Source organism: Pantherophis guttatus, chromosome 1 (assembly GCF_059756535.1).
Source record: "Pantherophis guttatus breed Tessera chromosome 1, ASM5975653v1, whole genome shotgun sequence".
Taxonomy (NCBI): domain Eukaryota; kingdom Metazoa; phylum Chordata; class Lepidosauria; order Squamata; family Colubridae; genus Pantherophis; species Pantherophis guttatus.
The window spans coordinates 201,779,970-201,798,681 of record NC_142063.1 but is presented as its reverse complement, the minus strand read 5'-3'; the positions used below and the strand labels follow the sequence as shown (position 1 = coordinate 201,798,681).

Here is an 18,712-nt window from a genome sequence, read left to right as displayed (position 1 = left end):
CACTAGTTTATACAACAAAGAACATAAAAGCTTTCTTTGTTGTATCAATCTGGTTTGGTTTCTTATTTAAGAGGAACATTTTTCTCATAAACCCATGAAAAAGCTGTAACAAAAAACTTATGTAGTAGGTATATGCAAAACATTTATCACACGCTTCAGTATTGAGATGGTTACAAATCTTAAAGCATGTATTCATTGCCTACACATGGATCTGAAACACAAGCTCCAGCACTCCTTTTGTCTTTTATTTAGGCAGATGAGATTATTTGGTGCCCTGCAAGTTCCTGGCTCCCATCACTTCCCCACAACTACCACCTTATTAAAGCAAGTTGGTTTGAGAGACTGACTAATTCAGTCACCCAGAATTTCTGAAGCAGCAAGAGAAAGTTGGCAGTGCATGGGCTGAAGCTGGCTTAGAAGCTTGCTGGATGAGTGCAGTTGAGGGGCCTATCAGGTGAAATAGAAAGATCAGCAACCAAGCCATTAGTTATGATGGGGGAAGAAGAAAGAAGATGCCCTGGCCTTGATCTTTTTGGTCCTAAAGGCTCCTCTGGATTTGTCTCAGCCCAAACCAGGAAAACTTAAATGATCCAGATTTCATCTTCCTAAGATAATTATTTGCCTGGAATGCTGCAACCAATGTCCAAGGAACATCCATTCATCTTATGCACTGTTCAAAAATGTGAAAAATAAATATTCTGCTTTGTACATTCTATGTGAGGCCAGATAGAACTGATTGTAGGGGAGACAAAGGAAGAAAAAATGCACTCAAATGATATCCAGAAGATAGAAAAAGGCAGTTCAGATCAGTTATGTGTAGGAACACAATCTGACTTAATATGCAGTGTGCACTGCCATAACTCACATTTTTTTTTAAAGCAGACATTCTAAATTCTGAAAAGCATTACTACCTGAATGGGTTGCTGGAAAAGTGAGCACCTGCAAGTCCATTGGGCAAATGTAGTAAGTGATCCAGTTGGTATGATTGTAGGACAATTCATACAGAATTGTTCTCTTCCCATAACAAAGCAGCAAAACGACTTAAAATACTAAATTTTTATTTTCACATTTACATTTAGTCTCCCTCTTCCCAGATCACCACTACTATGTATTATCAAAACATTTCCATACATATTTTAAATGAAAAGGATGGAATCTTGGTATTAAAAAACTGAACAGGCATTGTGGACCATACATTCTTGCCAAAATAATGTGGACGACATTAATCGGACTCTGGAGAGAAAGCTTCAGTCAGGTATTAATGGTTAAACACACAGGACCATCGTTTAAAAATGTAACCATTTGACTTCTTGCTTACAAAGACTGCCTCCACTGCCAGAGCTCTTGAATCACCTAGAAATATACACAAGGAGGTTAGCTTTACCCAAGTCTCCTGCTGTAATTTGTAACCTTACAACACCATAAAACTTGTGAATAAACTTATTATTTAATAGATGTAATGCCTTTAAAAATATTTACGGTACAGAATATAACAGTTCTAGGTTTAAAACAAGATGCACATACAGAAATTTCAGGTGTGTACCGATTTTTAAAAACATTTACTAAATGCCCCACTCAGGATCACAATGATTAAAATTATTCAGTGTATTAGTATAGTAAAGGCCCTTTCACTATCTTAACTTAAACTATCAAGAATTCTCTTTTAGGCAACAATAATTTCACTCTCCATCACAAAATCTCTTGAGAAGAATGAATTCCTGGGGAAAAGGAAAACATTCTTTCAGAAATTTGTATCACAAAATTTAAGATTTATGGCTCTAAGCTAATCAATTTGTTCTTGACACTAATACCACGACTATCTACCGTGTTTCCTCACATGCTGTTTGACTTTGGAGGAAAAAAAGCTTAAAGCTACAAAATAGTTTTGATCCAGAAATAGGCACTAAAGGACAGGCAAGTGCATCAGGCAATGCTCAACGCAAAAACATTTTATTTGGTTAAAAATGGGACTGAAGCACCTTATAGGCTTAATGAAAGAACTCATTGATACCCCCACAGAAAAATGTTAACATTCCGTCATCAGAAAAACATCCTGTTCTGGTTTTTTTCTTGTAATGACTTGAAGAAATAACACAATTCTGTTAATTTAAGTGATTTTATCAAGACATAATTCCATTACCTTCGGGTCTTCTGCCTTGTAACAACTCTTAATGTAATTTGCAAACTTGGCTTCTAATTTAGGAAGATTCATTCCCTATTGAAAGAGACAAATACAGCATTAAAACAATGAATTACAAAATCTATAATTCACACTACAAATAAGTTCATTTAAGATAGAACTGGTTCAATGAAAGTGCCCTAGGCCAGGGGTGTCAAACTCACTTCGTCACAGTGGCGTCACGTGACATATCGGGACTTATTTTTTTCCCCTTCGCTAAACCGGGCGTGGCCAGCGCTGTGACGCATCCGGCCCACGGGCCAGGAGTTTGACAGCCCTGCCCTAGACAAAGCTTGGAATTGTCAACAAAGACCCATAAAATTGCAATTCATATGGTAAATATATTAAATGGAGACTGAGTAAAAACTACAATTGGCAGGAGGAAAAATCTAATTCTTCCACCAAACAACAGTTAATGCTACATGCCTTGAAGAATGCACAAAGGAAAAGCTGGGGAGGCAGATAACCCTCCACTGTAAAAATACAAAAATTAAAAACCTAAGATTTGTTTACCACTACAAGTTGAAAAATCATCAAGTTTTCTACATCAAAGAACATACATACTCTATCTCAGTAGCCACAGCTATTCAGTGTGATAAAAATTACCTTTTCCATGATAGTCTGCATTTTTGCTTTTATCTCCTCTATAGAGAATTGTTTTGGTGATTTTGCAGGCCGTGGTGATTTGGGAGTCTCTGATCCCTTTTCTTTTTGAGATTCTGGAGTCTGAAACATACCAAACTAGGCTTAAAATCCCTCAACAATAGAACAAGAAAACTGATGATCAACAATAGATATGTAAGCCTCAGGTTATATTAATGAGGAAGGGAAAACCAAGCATATGAAAGTTAGGAAGGGAAAAATCTTGAGCCACTACATTAGTTGGTCAAATATCAGCGAGCAATTCTTACTTAACTTCAGTCGTTTATATAATGGAATGTATTTTTTAAAACACTTGAAAGACATTTCAAGTACAGGCTTCTAACTTTTCAGTAAATGTTCATGTCTGTAAACCTCTGTAAAATTTCGTCAGAAATAATATCCAATACTATATAGCTTTTGTCATTGTCACTTTTTCACTGATTATTTTATCCACAATAGAATATATTGCTTCATCCGTTGACTTCTGCAAGGATGATAGATTAGGTGTTCATTCTTTGGGGAGCCAAGACTGCAGATGTTAACTTTATATTTACCGACAATCCAGGCTCCTGAATTGGGGCTGAAAGGCGGAAGCAGTATGCTCTATCCCATATATGGGTAGACCAGGTTGCCCTGATAGAAAAAATACTTAAGACTGCAGATGATTGTACAAGGATAAAGCCTACTTAGAAGTCACTGCCTTGCACTTTATCCTACTTTCATTTATTTGAACTTCTGTGCTGTTTCAGCCAGTTCATTTATAGGAAGTCCTCATTTAACTATCACAATTGGGATCGGCAACTGATGCAAAGCAAAACATGTGGCCATGCCAGATCTGCATCACTTCCACTGTTGTTTAACCATGCTAAACCATCACTAAGCAACACACCCCTCATTAAGCAAGACATCACATAACTATGACTTGTGATTTTACTGCTAGCTTCTCCTGACTCTGCTTGTTGGAAACCAGCTATAAAGTATGCAAAAGGTGATCATGTGACTTCAGGGATGCTGTGAGGATCAATCATAGTCTCCTTTTCAGCACCATTTTAAGTTTTGAACAGTTGTTAAACAGGGCAGTTGTTAACCTGTACTTCTTCCTACTATTAGCTTTTATACATTTGCCATTAGCTTTTATTTTGTGTCAACTGACAGGGAGAGAATCTCTTGAGCATTCTATGCTTTTAAGATGTTTTCCCTGCAAAGGGAGAAGCATTTATCAGACACCTAGTAACTTACAAGACCACTAATAACATTTGCTCTGAAGGGGAAATCCTTTCTGCCTCAGAATGATAGTTTAAGGCAGGGTTTGCAACCTTAAACACTCAAGAGCCATTTGGACCAGTTTCCCACAGAAAACACCGGAAGCCACAAAACCTGGGTGGGCGTGGCCAACTCAACATCACTCCCAGCCAGCCACGCCTACCCAGATTTTGTGACTTCCGGTGTTTTCTGTGGGAAAGGGGTGAGGAGGGTCGTCTTCAGGGAAGCCACCACTGCAGGTCGTGCTTGTTCCTCAGCTGCGGGGCTGTCCCCCTTTCCATCATACCCTCCTCCCAGATCCCGTTCCCCCCCCCGCCAGCCCTTGTGTTAGCGAGGATGGCTTTGGCCATGGCCAGTGTCATGGGACAGAGAGCAGGTTGTGTGACCGGGGAGGCAGGGAGCCGCAGGAAAGGGGTCAAAGAGCCACATGCGGCTCCAGAGCCACGGGTTGCCGACACCCGGTTTAGGATGTAATTTAAACTATACATTAATCCCTCAAAGGCTTACATGAAAAAGCTGAGCAAATATCAACTTGGCAATTCATAAATACATGCAGATTCCTATTTTAACTCCTATAATACACCAATATTATAATTCAATCAGACATCAAAAACCTAGATTAGTACAACTTCCGATTTTCCTAATATATAATAGCCAATGATGAAAATTAATCTACATACTCACTTTCAATTTGGATGTTGCCAACTTTGGTGTTGCCAATTTAGAATCTTTTCCATTCTGTTTTGATTTTGGTGTTTTCTTCACAGAAGAATCTCTGGCAGGCTAAAAGTAGAATGTTAACAGCCTTATTTTAATAATCAAGAAACTAAACTATTATTTACCACACATTTTGCACTATAATTTTCATAGCCTATGCTATTGTCCATATTTGCTGTAATTAATGAAAATTTACAGCCTGCCACTACTACAAAGGGTTACCTATCAGTTCTTATTGTAATGAAAATGTAAAGTTCACTATTCTAGTGGAGTCTATAGAGTGGTACCTTGGTACTCGTTAATTGGTTCAGAGAGGCTCGACGAAAACTAAACAAATTCTTCCCATAAGAAACAATATAAATAAATTTAATGTGTTCCCAAACCAAAGACAATGCACATTTTTAATACGGTAAGTAAAAAGATAGGGTTGCATATTACTTTACATGAGATATAAACCTAAAAATAAATACTGTACTTGGATTGAATAAAACAAAAACTTCACTTTATTTGTACTAAGACTCCACGTCCTAATGGAATTGTCCTATTCCAGCCCACATGCACGAACTCACAGGGAGTTTTTAAAACTTTAAGACAGATCGCACTTGCACCAACTGCAAAGTTCCCAAGTCCATGCCTGCTCAACCTATGCACAGGGTTGTAAAGTCTGCAGGCAAAGGTACAAGTCCACATACACAGTCTGAAATCCAGACACAATCCACACAATAAAACCAAATCAAGGAGTCCGAAGTCCAAGAAGCAGGTTCGAAATCCAAACATGAAGTCACACGAAGCACAGGTCTGAAGTCATGGAATCATGGAACTGGAGCACATGCACAGCAAAGAAAACAGGCAGCTATTTCCAACATCACGTTGCTCCACGTGTTGGGCTAAATAAGTGTGCAATGGTGTTAACTCATTAGGAAGGACGAGGCTGCCTTTTCACAAGTAGCCCCTCCATTGAGCCTCCCTCCGTTCAGCCCTTTGTATCCTAGGATCTGCTGGAGAAGGTAGTTCCTCCTTATTCCCACTGATCAGGTGCAGCAATCCTTCTCCAGCCTGCACTTCTGTCTGGGTCTCTGAACCATCCAGCTGCAGCTGCATCTCATCTCCAGCCAAGCACCTGACTGACTATTTCGACGGCCCCTCCAAGGTTCCTGGCTTCTCTTCTTCCTCTGACCTGTTCACTCTTTGCACAGAGTGAAGGATCACAGCTGCAGCTGGTCAGCTGGTATGAGAAGGAACTGCCTCCACCAGATCCTAGAACACGTAGGGCTGAACGGAGAGGCACTATGCACAACGTAGGTCAGCAAGGCTACTCGCAAGGAGGTAGCCTCATCCCTCCTAATGAGTTACATTGGCACACAGCTATTTAGCATCTTCCTGGTGCTCCCCTGCACCCTCGTCTTCTGAGGAAGTCATTAGAGGGATGGTGGGAGGAAGTTAAATGGAGCACTGCTTGGAAGGAGACTCCCTCCAACAGAACATTGGGCATTTGCACTTAGGTGTTCTTTCTCTTTTCTGCTTTTTTTCAATTTGCACCACAAGCTCTGGCATACTCTTTGTCATCTTCGCTAAAAACATATCCAATGAGGACTGCTTCTGTCTTTTCAGAGTTTCTTGAAAGTGTGAAATTGTTTGGTCATTGAATAAATTTAGATTTTTTTCTTGTCAGACCCTTGTCTGAATGGTACTTCTATCCTATCCTATTCTATTCTATTCTATTCTATTCTATTCTATTCTATTCTATTCTATTCTATTCTATTCTATTCTATTCTATTCTATTCTATTCTATTCTATTCTGTAACTGGGTAAATCCTCCCTTATCTCATCTGAAGAAATTTCTTTAGCCACCTCTTATTGCTGCTCCTTCTGTAGTTCCTGCAGCTCCTCAGTGCTGAGCTCCTCATGATGTTCTTCCACTGACTCCTCAATATCAGCAGCATCAACTTCCAGACCCATGGATTGGCCCAAATACAACATCCTGCACAATTGTATCCTCTTTACCTGCAGGCTTAGGACCAGTCTCAAACCCTTCTAAGTCTCTCTGAGTCACAGCTTCTGGCCACAAATTCTTCCATGCTGAATTCATTGTCCTTCTTTCCAGGCTTTATCAATAAGATCAAGGCAGTGCAGGATATTGAAATGCTCATTCCAGAATTCTGTGTCAGCCGAATATCAGAGGTGGTCTCAAAGCATCTCTGGAAAAGTGCCTTGATACACAACTTTTTGAAGTTTGAAATGACTTGATCCATGGGCTGGAAGAGAGTACTGTGTTTTCCCGAAAATAAGACCCTGTCTTATATTTTTTTGAACCCTGAAATAAGCGCTTGGCCTTATTGCCATGCGCTCAAAAGCCCAATTGGGCTTATTATCAGGGATGTCTTATTTGGGGGGAAACAGGGTAATAGTGTTGGGGGCAGGATCCTTAGTTATGAAGCTGAACTCTTCCAGTAAGACATCCTCCAATCCTGGAGGGTGGGCAGGTGCACTGTCCATCATTAGGAGAGCTTTCAGAGGCAAATCTTTCTCCAGTAATTGTTTTTTCACTGAGGGACCAAACACTTCATTTATCCACTTGGTGAAAAATTGCCTCGTGACCCAAGCTTTGCTGTTTGCCCTCCACATCACGTGGGAGTTTGTTTTTTATGATGTTATGCTTCTTGAAAACTCATGGGTTTTCCTATGATAGACTAGTAGAGGCTTGATTTTAAGTCCCCTCTAGCATTCCCACACAATACAATAAGCCTGTCCTTCATTGGTTTGTGACCTGGTAATGCCTCTTCCTCTTTTGCGATGTAGGTTCGGCTCGGCATTTCCCCCCCAAAAAAGTTTGGTCTCATCAGTTAAAAACTTGGTGGGGAATAAAACCCTCAGCCTCTACTGTTTTATAATAATTTTTATCTTCTAAGAAAATCAGACTGTTATTTTAAGCTACAGCTCCACTAGTCATGCTGCCTCCAGAAACATTTATGATTATTTAACTCTGCAATAAACTATTAATTGAGCCAAATGCAGGAAAATTTACTTTACGTTCCTTAACTTGAAAGCAAATTCTTTTATAATTTAATCCAAGCACTTCTTTAAACAAATACAATCTGATACAGCTCAGTTGCTATCCTTTTTCAGTTTTCAACTTGTAATAGAAATAGGATGTTGTTTCTCCTATCTAATCCTTTAAAAAAAAACTTGTAAAATAAGAGAAAACACTTTCCTCTTTCTATCTTATGATTCACAAAATATTCTTCCAGTTCAAACTTTTTTTTACCTTTTTAAGTACAGCCAGGTAGAGTTTTGTTTTCCTTCATAGAAAGTCAAGTATATACGGAAAAGATATAATAGCCCATTGTGCCAGCTAAATGGTATCAACATTGACTTCCAGAAGCTTGCTGGAAACTGTTCATAGTACCTTACCATTCAAAAAGCAGTGTAATGTGAGAAGTCATGAAACAGAGAAAAAGCAAATGTATTTTCTGGGGAAAGAGACAAAAAAGCTACTCCTAAATGGGTCTGCTGGTGCATGTAATAGCAGGGAGAAGACAGGAAAATAATGTTCTGCATATGCACTACAGAAACCCAATTTCAGAGTTAGAAGCAACAAGATGCGTAAAACACTAAGACTGTAATGATGCACGCTGCCCATCCAAAATGTTTTGAAAAGCAGAAATAAAAATATTCAGCAGAGGAAACATTAATCTCCTTTGAATCCTTTAAATTCAATTCTGTTATGTATACCTTAAATCTACTTTCATCTCAGAATGAAGCACTTCGAGTAGAAATAACTTACTTTTTTCTGTGGAGTCTTATCTTCCTCCTCCTCCTCTTCATCCTCGTCTTCATCATCACTACAATCAAAATTCAGTTTATGTAAATTCCTAAAGCCTGTTAAGTCTAATAAATTTGATATCACATATTCAATTTTACATTGGAGCAAACAGGGGGTAAGGGGGGGATCTATGACAATTCGCCACAGCCAACTCAACATGGCTAACTCGCCACAGCCATCTCACTAACAGGACAACTTGCTGTGGGACAAGAGTTACACTAATATCAAAGAATTGGTGGAATAGAATCCTTAAAGAAAGGATGCAAAAGGAGAGACAAGACTGAAATGTGAATGGCAAAAATTAAAATAATTTTTATTTATTTTAAATAAATAGAATTGTTAAAATTGTCCTGTGGTGAGCTTTCCCATGGCAAATTGGCCATGGCAAGTTGTCCTGCAAGGAGTTGGGCATGAGTTGGCTGTTGCGAGTTGACTGTGGCAAGTTGTCACATTCCCAAATGGGGATACAGCTGTCTCTTTGTATGTAACACACTAAGAGTAGCAACTTTGATTTCATGGCTTTGCCCATCATCTTTGACTTTTTTGACCCCTCTCCCAACAGATGGTCCTACTGGAACAAGCTGAAGAAAAACAAATCAATAGGAACTAAAGAATGTGGTATTCTAGACTAATGGAAATTTCACAAAAGGCCTAATTGCGTGACTACTTCCTGAAGTGCATTAAAATTTAGACTCTTTGATTAAGTCATACTTCCACCCATTATCTAATCAAAGATAAAATTCAGGCATGTAATAGAAGCATCATTTTTAAAAAAACATAGTGTCTCTAAAATATATACCCAAAATATATTTAACAACTCTAGGAGAAATGTCTTTCGGCTATTATTTCCTGCCCAGGCTATTTATTTAAACACAACAGATTATTGAAATATAACATACTCTTCTTCATCATCGTCATCATCTTCATCATCTTCAAAATCCTTGTCTGCCATCCTTGCTTTTTTCTTGAAAGAACAAATGTAATTTATGAGAAGATACAATCCATCTTCAATACTAATTTATGAATAAAAATAATTAAAAATTATCCAGGATGTCAAATCAGATTACAAAAATGATTAATCTGTTTCTTTCACCTTTCACACTAGAAGCAGTTGAACTATGTATTCAGAAAATTCAGTTTTATTCATAAGGTTGATTTGCAAAAAGTATTTTCTTCTGCAAAGAACTAAATTTGTGGATAAATTTACAGCACAGGCATACAGGTAATCCTCGACTTAACAGTTAATTTGGTGATTATTCGAAGTTACAACAGCACTGAAAAAAGTGACTTATGGCCATTTTTCACACTTAAGACCACTGCAGCATCTCCATGGCCATGCAATTAAAATTCAGACACTTGGTAACTGACTCATGTTTATGACAGTGTCCCGGGATCATGTGATCATCTTTTACAACCCTCTGACAAGCAAAGTCAATCAGGAAGCCAAATTCACTGAACAGCCACATGCAGTGATTAACTTAACAACTGTGGCAAAAAAAGTCATAAAAATGGGGCAAAATTCACTTAACAAATGTCTCAACAACAGAAATTTTGGGTTCAATTGTAGTCCTAAGTCAAGGAATACCTGTATTCCTAAAATCCTGCAGGTCAAAATAATGAATTCCATTAGATGCTTACCAGGGGAACTTTAGCTAATGTCACACCTGCAGGTCTTTTTACCATATTTTGTACTTTATCTTCATCCTCATCTTCAGATTCTGGTTCTTCCTCTAAAGCTGTTAGAGAACACAAGAGTAAACCAAACATTTTCCAACCGCAAAGACAAAAGTTTAATTTACTTTAGCAAGCTGAATGGAAATAATATCCCAAATTAAAACACATAAATGTTCATACCTACAAGGTGTTGTCCACTGACATAAACAGGCCCTGAACCACTTTTCAATCTCAGGATTACTGGAGGTGTAATTTCAAAGCCACCTAATGAAACCTTAAAAGAAAAATAGAAAGTTCTGCTGAAATGAAAAAAAAATGTGACAAGCAGAGACATCATTAACTAGAACTCAAACCAAGCCAGGCTGAAGGAGGTTGCTATTATTTCCAAATAAAGCTAAAGATTGCAATCCAAAAAAGGATCCTTTGCTCAAAGTTAAGATAGATAACTCGGGAAAGAAATGCAAAATGCCTTGAGGGTGCATAGGCCCAAAATACAGCTACCTACTTGGCACCCTAGCCAATTCAGAGAATAACAAATGTGTTTCACAGGCTACCAGTAAGCTTCTTGGTAAAATTCAAGGTGCTAGGGATTATTTACTCCACAAATTTGTTCCTTTGATACAGTTGCATCTTCCCACCCTATATGACCCAGCAGGGACAGATGCTCTAGGGACTCCCCCATCTAATTATCAGAAGGCTGAAATCCAGATAATGATATTCTCAGTATCAGCATCCTTACTTTAGAATATGATCCCTGTTTCCCAGGCTTTTGTTCTTTAGGCTGCATATATTTCCTAACATTTTCATTTTAAACACAAAAACGTACTCAAAAATATTTGTATTGCACTATTCAAACCAAGTACATAAAAAAAAAGTTTTATCACAAACTTAGAGCAAAGCAAGCTTGCCATTAAAGGTCCCTTGGAGTGTTTGTTTCAAATTACAGGGTTGTAAAAAGGGAGGGCTTTTTTTCCCCCAGACAGTTTCAGTTTTTTCTGGCTCTTTCACAGTATTGGCAGAACAGGAAAATGCAGAACAGCAATAATTTAAGCATATGCTGCTGGATTACTCAAATGCCACAATCAAAACTTATGAATTGTTACAATTCATTACAATTGTTTGCCTTTCAATAACAACTAGAACTGAAGGGGATGTAGAGAATCAGTTATCAGCCAATTCAGAGTATGAAGGACCTAATTTTGCTAGACTTTTAGTACCTTAAAATGCAAGCATACCTTTCTGCCCAATTCTCTACATGTTTACAGAAGCCTTCCCAATCATATTTGTGAATTGCAAAGCATATGTTGCTTTGAGCTTGATCTGCATAGTGCCTAAATCTTGAGGATTCAGACTCTATGCTTAAAATCAATATTACAGCACTTTCTCACTTTTTGAGCACTGGTGACAGAGCTTGCCAGATATGTAACTCCGCTATGTACTGGTTCATTAGATAAAAAGAGAAGACCATCAATATTTATTGACATAGGGAAGGACAGGAATCTTTGTTCATGGGCTCTGCTGAAGAAAATAATTTAAAGCTGTAGCTTCTATAGCAGCAATGGAGAACCTTTTCGGCACCGAGTGCCGAAAAGGGAGCGCGCGTGCGCGAGCATGGCACCAAGTGCCAAAAAAGGAGTACTTCGCACGTGCACATGCTCATCAGGGCCGCAACCAGGAAGAGGAGCTGCCCAGGGGGCATATGCGCATTGGATAAGGTACTTTTGATTTCCGGCACATGCATGTCTTCCGGTTACTGCCATACATACACATGCGCTGATCAGGTGGCGCATGCTCACACCAGAAAACGGAAGACCAGCTCTTCCCGTTTCCAGTACTGCTGCACGCACAAAGGCCAGCTGATCATTGCGTGCACATGCGCACCAGAAACCCAGAAGAGGAATGGGTGATGCCGCACATGCCAGGTGACATGGCTCCGCGTGCCATTTTGGGCATGCGTGCCATAGGTTCGCCATCATGGTTCTATAGCTAGTTACGCCTGCTTAAAAACAGCATTTGAGTAATTGTTCTCTTTCCTTACAGGACTTTTTATGACCAAGCATGAATTAAAATCTGTCTTTCTGCTCCTTGCCTAACATCAAGCTACCATTCTGCAAAATATTGGAATCCATTATTTTTAGCAAAATAATGGAGACTTGATCGTAACAAAGTAGCATTTCCAATAAAGTGGAAAGAACTGAAATTATTTCTCAATTATTAACTTTGATGCAGGAGTTGCAGTCTATTTATTTAGTGTATGGCATCTACAGAGGTTACACAATCAGTGATATACAAATGTAAGTTTAAATAATCAGCAAATATATATATGTAGACATATCTGGCATGTGGACAATATATGAAATAAAATATTAAATTAAGATATAATAAAATCACCATAATATATCATCATATAGTCACAATGGGAACCATCTAACTGCTTCTAATGTGTCTGAGATGCGATCATTCTAGATGCCTTGCAATTTCCTGATAATTCTTATATTATCACATTGCAGGCTCTCAGCCATTCTCCATTTAAAGAGCTTTACCTTAGTTCTGGCCTGGCCTGATTCTATTCAGGTGGCTCCATATTTCTAGGGCAACTGCATTCCTGGGAGTGGTTTTGTTGGATCTAGGTGATCTGTTAAGATATGGTTCTTAAAAAATGCCCAATTTAGTCGCTATTCTTTATCTAGATTGTAAAATTGCGGCATGTTATCCCAAGTTGATTTCCTAGACTTTAGCCTGGTGGTGGTATTCCACTTTGGATTATCTGTTGCTGTCACCTGAAATCAGGAGGGGTAATTTTAGAAACAACACGGAGCCATGAGAGTGGTGTGGATTTCAGGGTTTCAGATATTTTCATTGCACCATTAAAATGAAAATCAATCTTATTTGTATGACAATTTCTTCCCCATACAGATATGTACTATTCAACAATAGAATATTCTAATAATTGTGCCACTCTACGCAATGTTTTGTTTGTTCTCCCCAGTCTGGTTCCTGCAATTTTTCTAATCAAATTGTTCCTGGTTTTCAATTTTTCTTCAATTACTTAAGGCATTTTCAAGTTGCAGTCTATGAATTATGGCTTAGCCATCCTGACAAAATTTAAAAGATCTTTCTTTAAAAAAAGGTTAGAATCAGCTCATTAAGAGAAAAGCATACAATGCTTAAGAAGATATTCTCCAGTGGCAAGCTTATCACATATGCGTTCCAAGGAGGATTGGGAGAAAAAAGATTCTAGAGAAATGGGAGATCCAGCTGAAGAAATGAACAAATGAATGACACTTCATGTTGTGTAATTCCTGCCTCACAACCAACAACTCTTGAGAGTGATTAAAGCAAAGCCTTAGTGAAGAATTGGGATCATGGAAGAGATCTCTTTAGTTTCTTAGGAAGATGCTATGCTATGAGAGAATGAAAATAGTAACCATGGTAAAAATTAGGGGAAGGAGTCCCACTAAGGGCTGTGTTCACATTCTCCTTAATAAATAATTTAATAAATTTCCTATCTCGTTACCGAAGGTTGCAACAATAAGCATTGTAATCAAATGTGAACTGTTGGGTCAAAGCATGTGCAAAATTATTTTTAATATGTGTTGAATGTGATCGTCTATTAAGTGAGACCCTTCTCCTATTAAAAGGCCAATTACTTTTAAAAAAATTTATTGAATAACAGCATCAATTCTTAGCAGTTACCAATTAAGTCAAGCCCTGTCAATAGTAATATGCCAATGCAATAAATAAAAGGTTTCTAAGAACAATTTATAGGGATCTAAAAAAAACGTACTCATCTTCACAAGTAAAATCCTTAATAAGCTAGTAGGATAATGAACATAGTATTCCTGTTACAATAGGTACTTTCTATTTTAAAAAAAAAAAATCTTAAATTTTTTGGGCAGACTTTGAATCTTTAATAGATGCAGGCCTGTAATTACTTGTATAACTCTTGGGGTACATTTTAAGACAATCTACTTTGTACTAATATGAAGTTTCCTTCCATTCCCAAATCTTATTTGTCCTCTTGTTTATTGAATAGGAAAAACACAATCATCCAAACTAGGATAACTGGTAAGTGTAGTTTTATATAGTGAATCCAGCTGAGAACGCTAAGGGGAGAACAAATCAGTTGACATAATTCAAGGAAGAAGGTAACTCTATCCAACTTCCTTCTTCTATTGAAGGTATGGACCTATGTGACCTCAGCAGGAAAAATGATTGCAGTAACAAACTGAATCAGATTGTGGGAGTTAAAAGAGTAAGATTAGGAATTTTCTTATAGGATCCACAATTGCTAAAACAAAAATTGGGTATTTTAATTAACTGGTTTCTGTGTTCTACTCGTTGGTCTGTGAACAAAGATTTGATTGAAGTAACTGAAAATATTCATCAAAATGCATTTTTATTATGTAAATTATTTTTATAACTTTACTGAAAAACAATTAAATACATACATGGATACTCAATTTTTGTTACCCCAAATTCCCATAACGGCTTCGAGCAAAGAAAGCAATGTACTTAAAGCAATTTAAAATTCTCAATGTTAAGAATGGAACCACTGCCAAAATTGCAATTTACAATGTTTGTAATTCTTGCTACTCATTTTACTAAACAAGAAACATTCTTACCGTAGGCTGAACCGACATCTTCAAGGATGCCAATGTGACTTTTATCTGGTTGCCTTCATAGTCCAAAGCTTCTGCTTCAACAACATGCAATTCATCTTTAGCACCAACTCCTAAGCTAACCTGTATTATAAAACACAATGTTTGAGATGTTCCTTTACGTCTCAAGTACCTCCTACAACAATCACTAGTAAAAGAAAATGTAGCTTTATTACCTATCCAGAAATAATGAAATGTATCAACTGGGCACATGCTACCCTAACTAGTTTACATATTCAGTAAGTAATTGCTGATTATGCACATTTGAAGGTACTTTGCATGGTGAGCATTTTAAACAACTGCAAAGCATGCCCAAATAGCAGTTATGGTCTTTAAGTGTCAAATAAGTGTTCTGACTCAGAGAAATTTCCAAGAGGAAAAAAAAATAATTAACCTACCGTTCTTAGAGAAAGTTGATGTTCGTTTTCTTCATCGTTCACCTTAAAGTGATAGGGCTTGTCTCCCTTCAGCTCACAGCCTGCAGAAACACATATTGTCACCATTTAATTACTAAACGAAAAAAATTAACTATTTAAATTCAATGATTTCCTTTTTAATTATTAAAAAGGAAAAACAATTCCATTTCAGACCAAAATACAAAAATTCATGTTAATTACACCTATCTATAAACAAAAATATTTTACAGAAGCCTACTGCCATGAACCCAGCTGCCAGAAAAGGGGGGGAGAGAAAGAGTTAATCTTCCACATGGCCAATTTATTTTAGCACAACCAACTGGTTTACAATTTACAAGTAGCAGCAGCAGCAATAAGTGGTTTCTTATTCTGCCTGTAGGCCATAAAAACGACGTTGCCATCTACCGTTTGCAAGAAAGATGCAAACCCTGCTCTACCTACGGAAGCACGTGGCCACCCGTCTTTCTTCCCCTGCGCCCATTTCCCCACGTTTTAAGCCTGGATGGGCGAGAGAGGCCGTTTCTTGCCCTTCCCCAGTCAAAATCGGCTCCTTGGCGATTTTTTCTTTTCTTTTCAGTAGGATCGGGTTTTTTTTGTTTTCAGCGGTACCGATTTCAAAACGACCGTAATCAAGAGGCGGAATATTGATGCCTGAGCAACTTCTCCCTATCTACTCCTTACCACTCCTCTGGTTTTTATTTAAACCGTGATCCGGATTCGCACAAGCTGCTGGGCTAAAAACTGAACTCGGTTAAGAATTCAGGAACCAGCAAACCACGGCTTAGTGTGTCGCATTAACGAACCCAAATGCGCGGTTTGCAAAGAAAAATGGATAAAAAGCCCCAGAGAGAGAGAGGAAAAAAAAGAGCCCCGAGTCGACCACGTGGCGAGGAAAGAAGCGGCAAGTACTTTAAGGGGGAGGAGGATCCAGCCCCAAAATATGCAGCATTTCTCCGGATCCCGCACGCCGTTTTCTCCCGGGCCAAAGCCCCACCAAAACCCCAGCCACGTGCGAAGGCCCAGCGGAGGAGAGCAGCCTTGCCGCCCCTGCAGCGGAAGAGGGCGCGGAGGGGAGACGGCGGAGAAAGAGCCCCATCGATTACCGAAGAGGAAGGTCTGCGGGCGGAGGGAGCCCATGTTATCCATATCGCTGTCCTCCATGCTGCTTGCGCGCTTCGAAAGCACCGGCCTCGGCTGACGAAGATTCGGGAAAGAAGGAAAGGAAATGGGGGAAAAGGGAAAAAAAAAAAGAAAGAAGAATCGAGCACGATGGCGCCAACGACGCAGAGACGGCAGCGACCTCTGGGAAAGAACACGCCTTTTGCCCCACCTCCCTGCTATATGAAGTGGCAAATCTCGCGAGAAGAGGCGAGATCACCCTTTTGGCGACTCGGCGGCCCCGATTTTTTACGCCGGGGCCTTCGCCATGTGATCGGAGTGGCGCACGCGGTTGGAAAACGGGTCGGCCGCGGGGTGCGCAGGCGCTCTTCGGACTGCTGTGCGTTTTAGAATCGGGAATTCGGAGTGGGGGGGCGGGGGGCGGGGCGGGATTCCGAAGCGCGTGCGGTGATTCTTTTTGCGCCTTAACTGAAATTCTTGCATTCGCGGGCTTAATCTCCCCTGTGCAGAAAATTGCCTTGTCTTGTCTCTCTCTGTGCTTTTGGGTCATAAATACATCAATCTCAAAAGTTATTTGCATTTCTGGTCTCGCCTTATTTGTTCCAGGTTCAGGATTTAGGCCACTGCTTTTTAAAAGCCGCCCCGAAGACCCTTTCAGTGGTCCTCAAAACTCAAGATTATTTGAAAGACTGTGTTGAAAATTAATACAATATTCAAATTCCATCAAGCAATAGTGAAAAGCAGTAGTGGCAGTAAATATAATCTATAAAGCAAAATCTGTTTTGGCATCGTCCATAAGAAACACTGTTTTAAACCTGTGAAAGTTATTCTAGATGTGATTGTCACAATCTTACATAAATTTTATTTATTTGATTTTTATCCCATCTTTATAGGTAGTCCTCGATTTAGGACTGTAATGGAGTCTGCCCATCAAAGACATAAATCGCGAGAGTCATAAAACTCCTGATTTTACAAACCTTTTTTGTGATGATTATTTTAAGAGAATGCTTAAAATAATTGGTTGTTAAGCAAACCAGTGGTTTGCTATGGGTGGCAGTTTTGTCGAAAAATAAGCAAATGCTGGTTTTCGGTAAAACCATTGTTAACCACCATCACATGACTGCAGGAATGCAAATGGCCATATGTGCAGCCTGACTGCAAAACATCTAAAGTTTAGTCATGTAACTGAGAGGGTCCAACCATCAGAACTTTGAATCCAGGTTGTAAATAGTCCCCCAGTAGGTCCGCTAAGCAGTTGGTCATAAATTGAGGACTGTATTACTTTATAAGTAACTCAAGAGAGTGAACATACGTAATTGTCCCTCCTATTTTACCTACAACAACAAACCTGTGAAAAAGAGTCCTCCGCTCCTCTGTTCGCAACAAAATACCTTATGCCACCAAACTTGAAATTCTGGGCTTAAAAAACTTAGAACTACGCCGCCTTCAATATGACCTAAGAATAGCTCATAAAATTATCTGCTACAACGTCCTACCTGTCAATGACTGCTTCCACTTCAACCACAACAATACACGAGCACACAATAGATACAAGTGAACCGCTCCAAACTATTGCAGAAAATACAACTTCAGCAGCAGAGTGGTCAATGCCTGGAATGCACTACCTGACTGTGATTTCATCCCCAAACCCCCCCAAATTTTAACCTAAGAATCTACTGTTGACCTCACCCCATTCCTAAGAGGTCTGTAAGGGACATGCATAACAGCACCAGGGTGCTTACCGTCCCTGTCCTAATGTTTCCTCTATTTGTATCTATTTTATGTATCCAATCTATGTTTATGCTTATACCTAATACGTTCTTGACAAATATATATATATATATTTTAAAAAGTGAGTTGGGCTGAGAGAGACTGACTGGCCCAAGTCATTCAGGTTTCATAGCTAAGACCGGACTACAACTCGTAGTCTCCTGGTCTCTAGGCCAGCACTTTAATTACTACACTGAATGCTGAATTAAATGAATTTTAGGCTTTCAGATATCAGATAATTAAAATAAATTTGATGGAGCATTGAAAATATATATTAACGTAGTCCTATGCATCTCCACTTACTATTGAGTTCAAAAGGACTTAGCCTCAAATAAGTGAGTATATAATTGCAGTCTTAAAGGTAGGAAAAAAAGCAAGCAAAAAAGACAATTCTCAACATGCCACTCTGCTGTCATAAATAGTGCTGAATCCAAGCAAATTCCCTGGG

The 18,712-nt window shown here is 38.9% G+C and overlaps 1 protein-coding gene and 1 long non-coding RNA gene across 2 annotated transcripts in view; one reads left to right on the top strand and one right to left on the bottom strand.

Annotated features, from left to right (window-relative positions):
- Nucleotides 1-1,041: 1,041 nt before the first annotated feature.
- Nucleotides 1,042-16,889, bottom strand: NPM1 (nucleophosmin 1). The gene is made up of 11 exons (XM_034432304.2): nt 16,479-16,889; nt 15,358-15,437; nt 14,924-15,043; nt 10,479-10,572; nt 10,263-10,360; nt 9,524-9,588; nt 8,586-8,643; nt 4,769-4,867; nt 2,786-2,905; nt 2,141-2,215; nt 1,042-1,353 (listed from the first exon to the last, which is right to left on the bottom strand). Exons 1-11 carry the CDS (start codon nt 16,534-16,536, stop codon nt 1,315-1,317), a joined length of 906 nt encoding a protein of 301 aa, XP_034288195.1. The 5' UTR covers nt 16,537-16,889; the 3' UTR covers nt 1,042-1,314.
- LOC148116733 (uncharacterized) overlaps nt 16,758-18,712 on the top strand; it is a 60,359-nt gene continuing 58,404 nt past the window's right edge. Inside the window, exon 1 of the long non-coding RNA XR_015731282.1 lies at nt 16,758-16,836. This is a non-coding gene — a long non-coding RNA (uncharacterized LOC148116733). The remainder of the gene's footprint in view (nt 16,837-18,712) is intronic.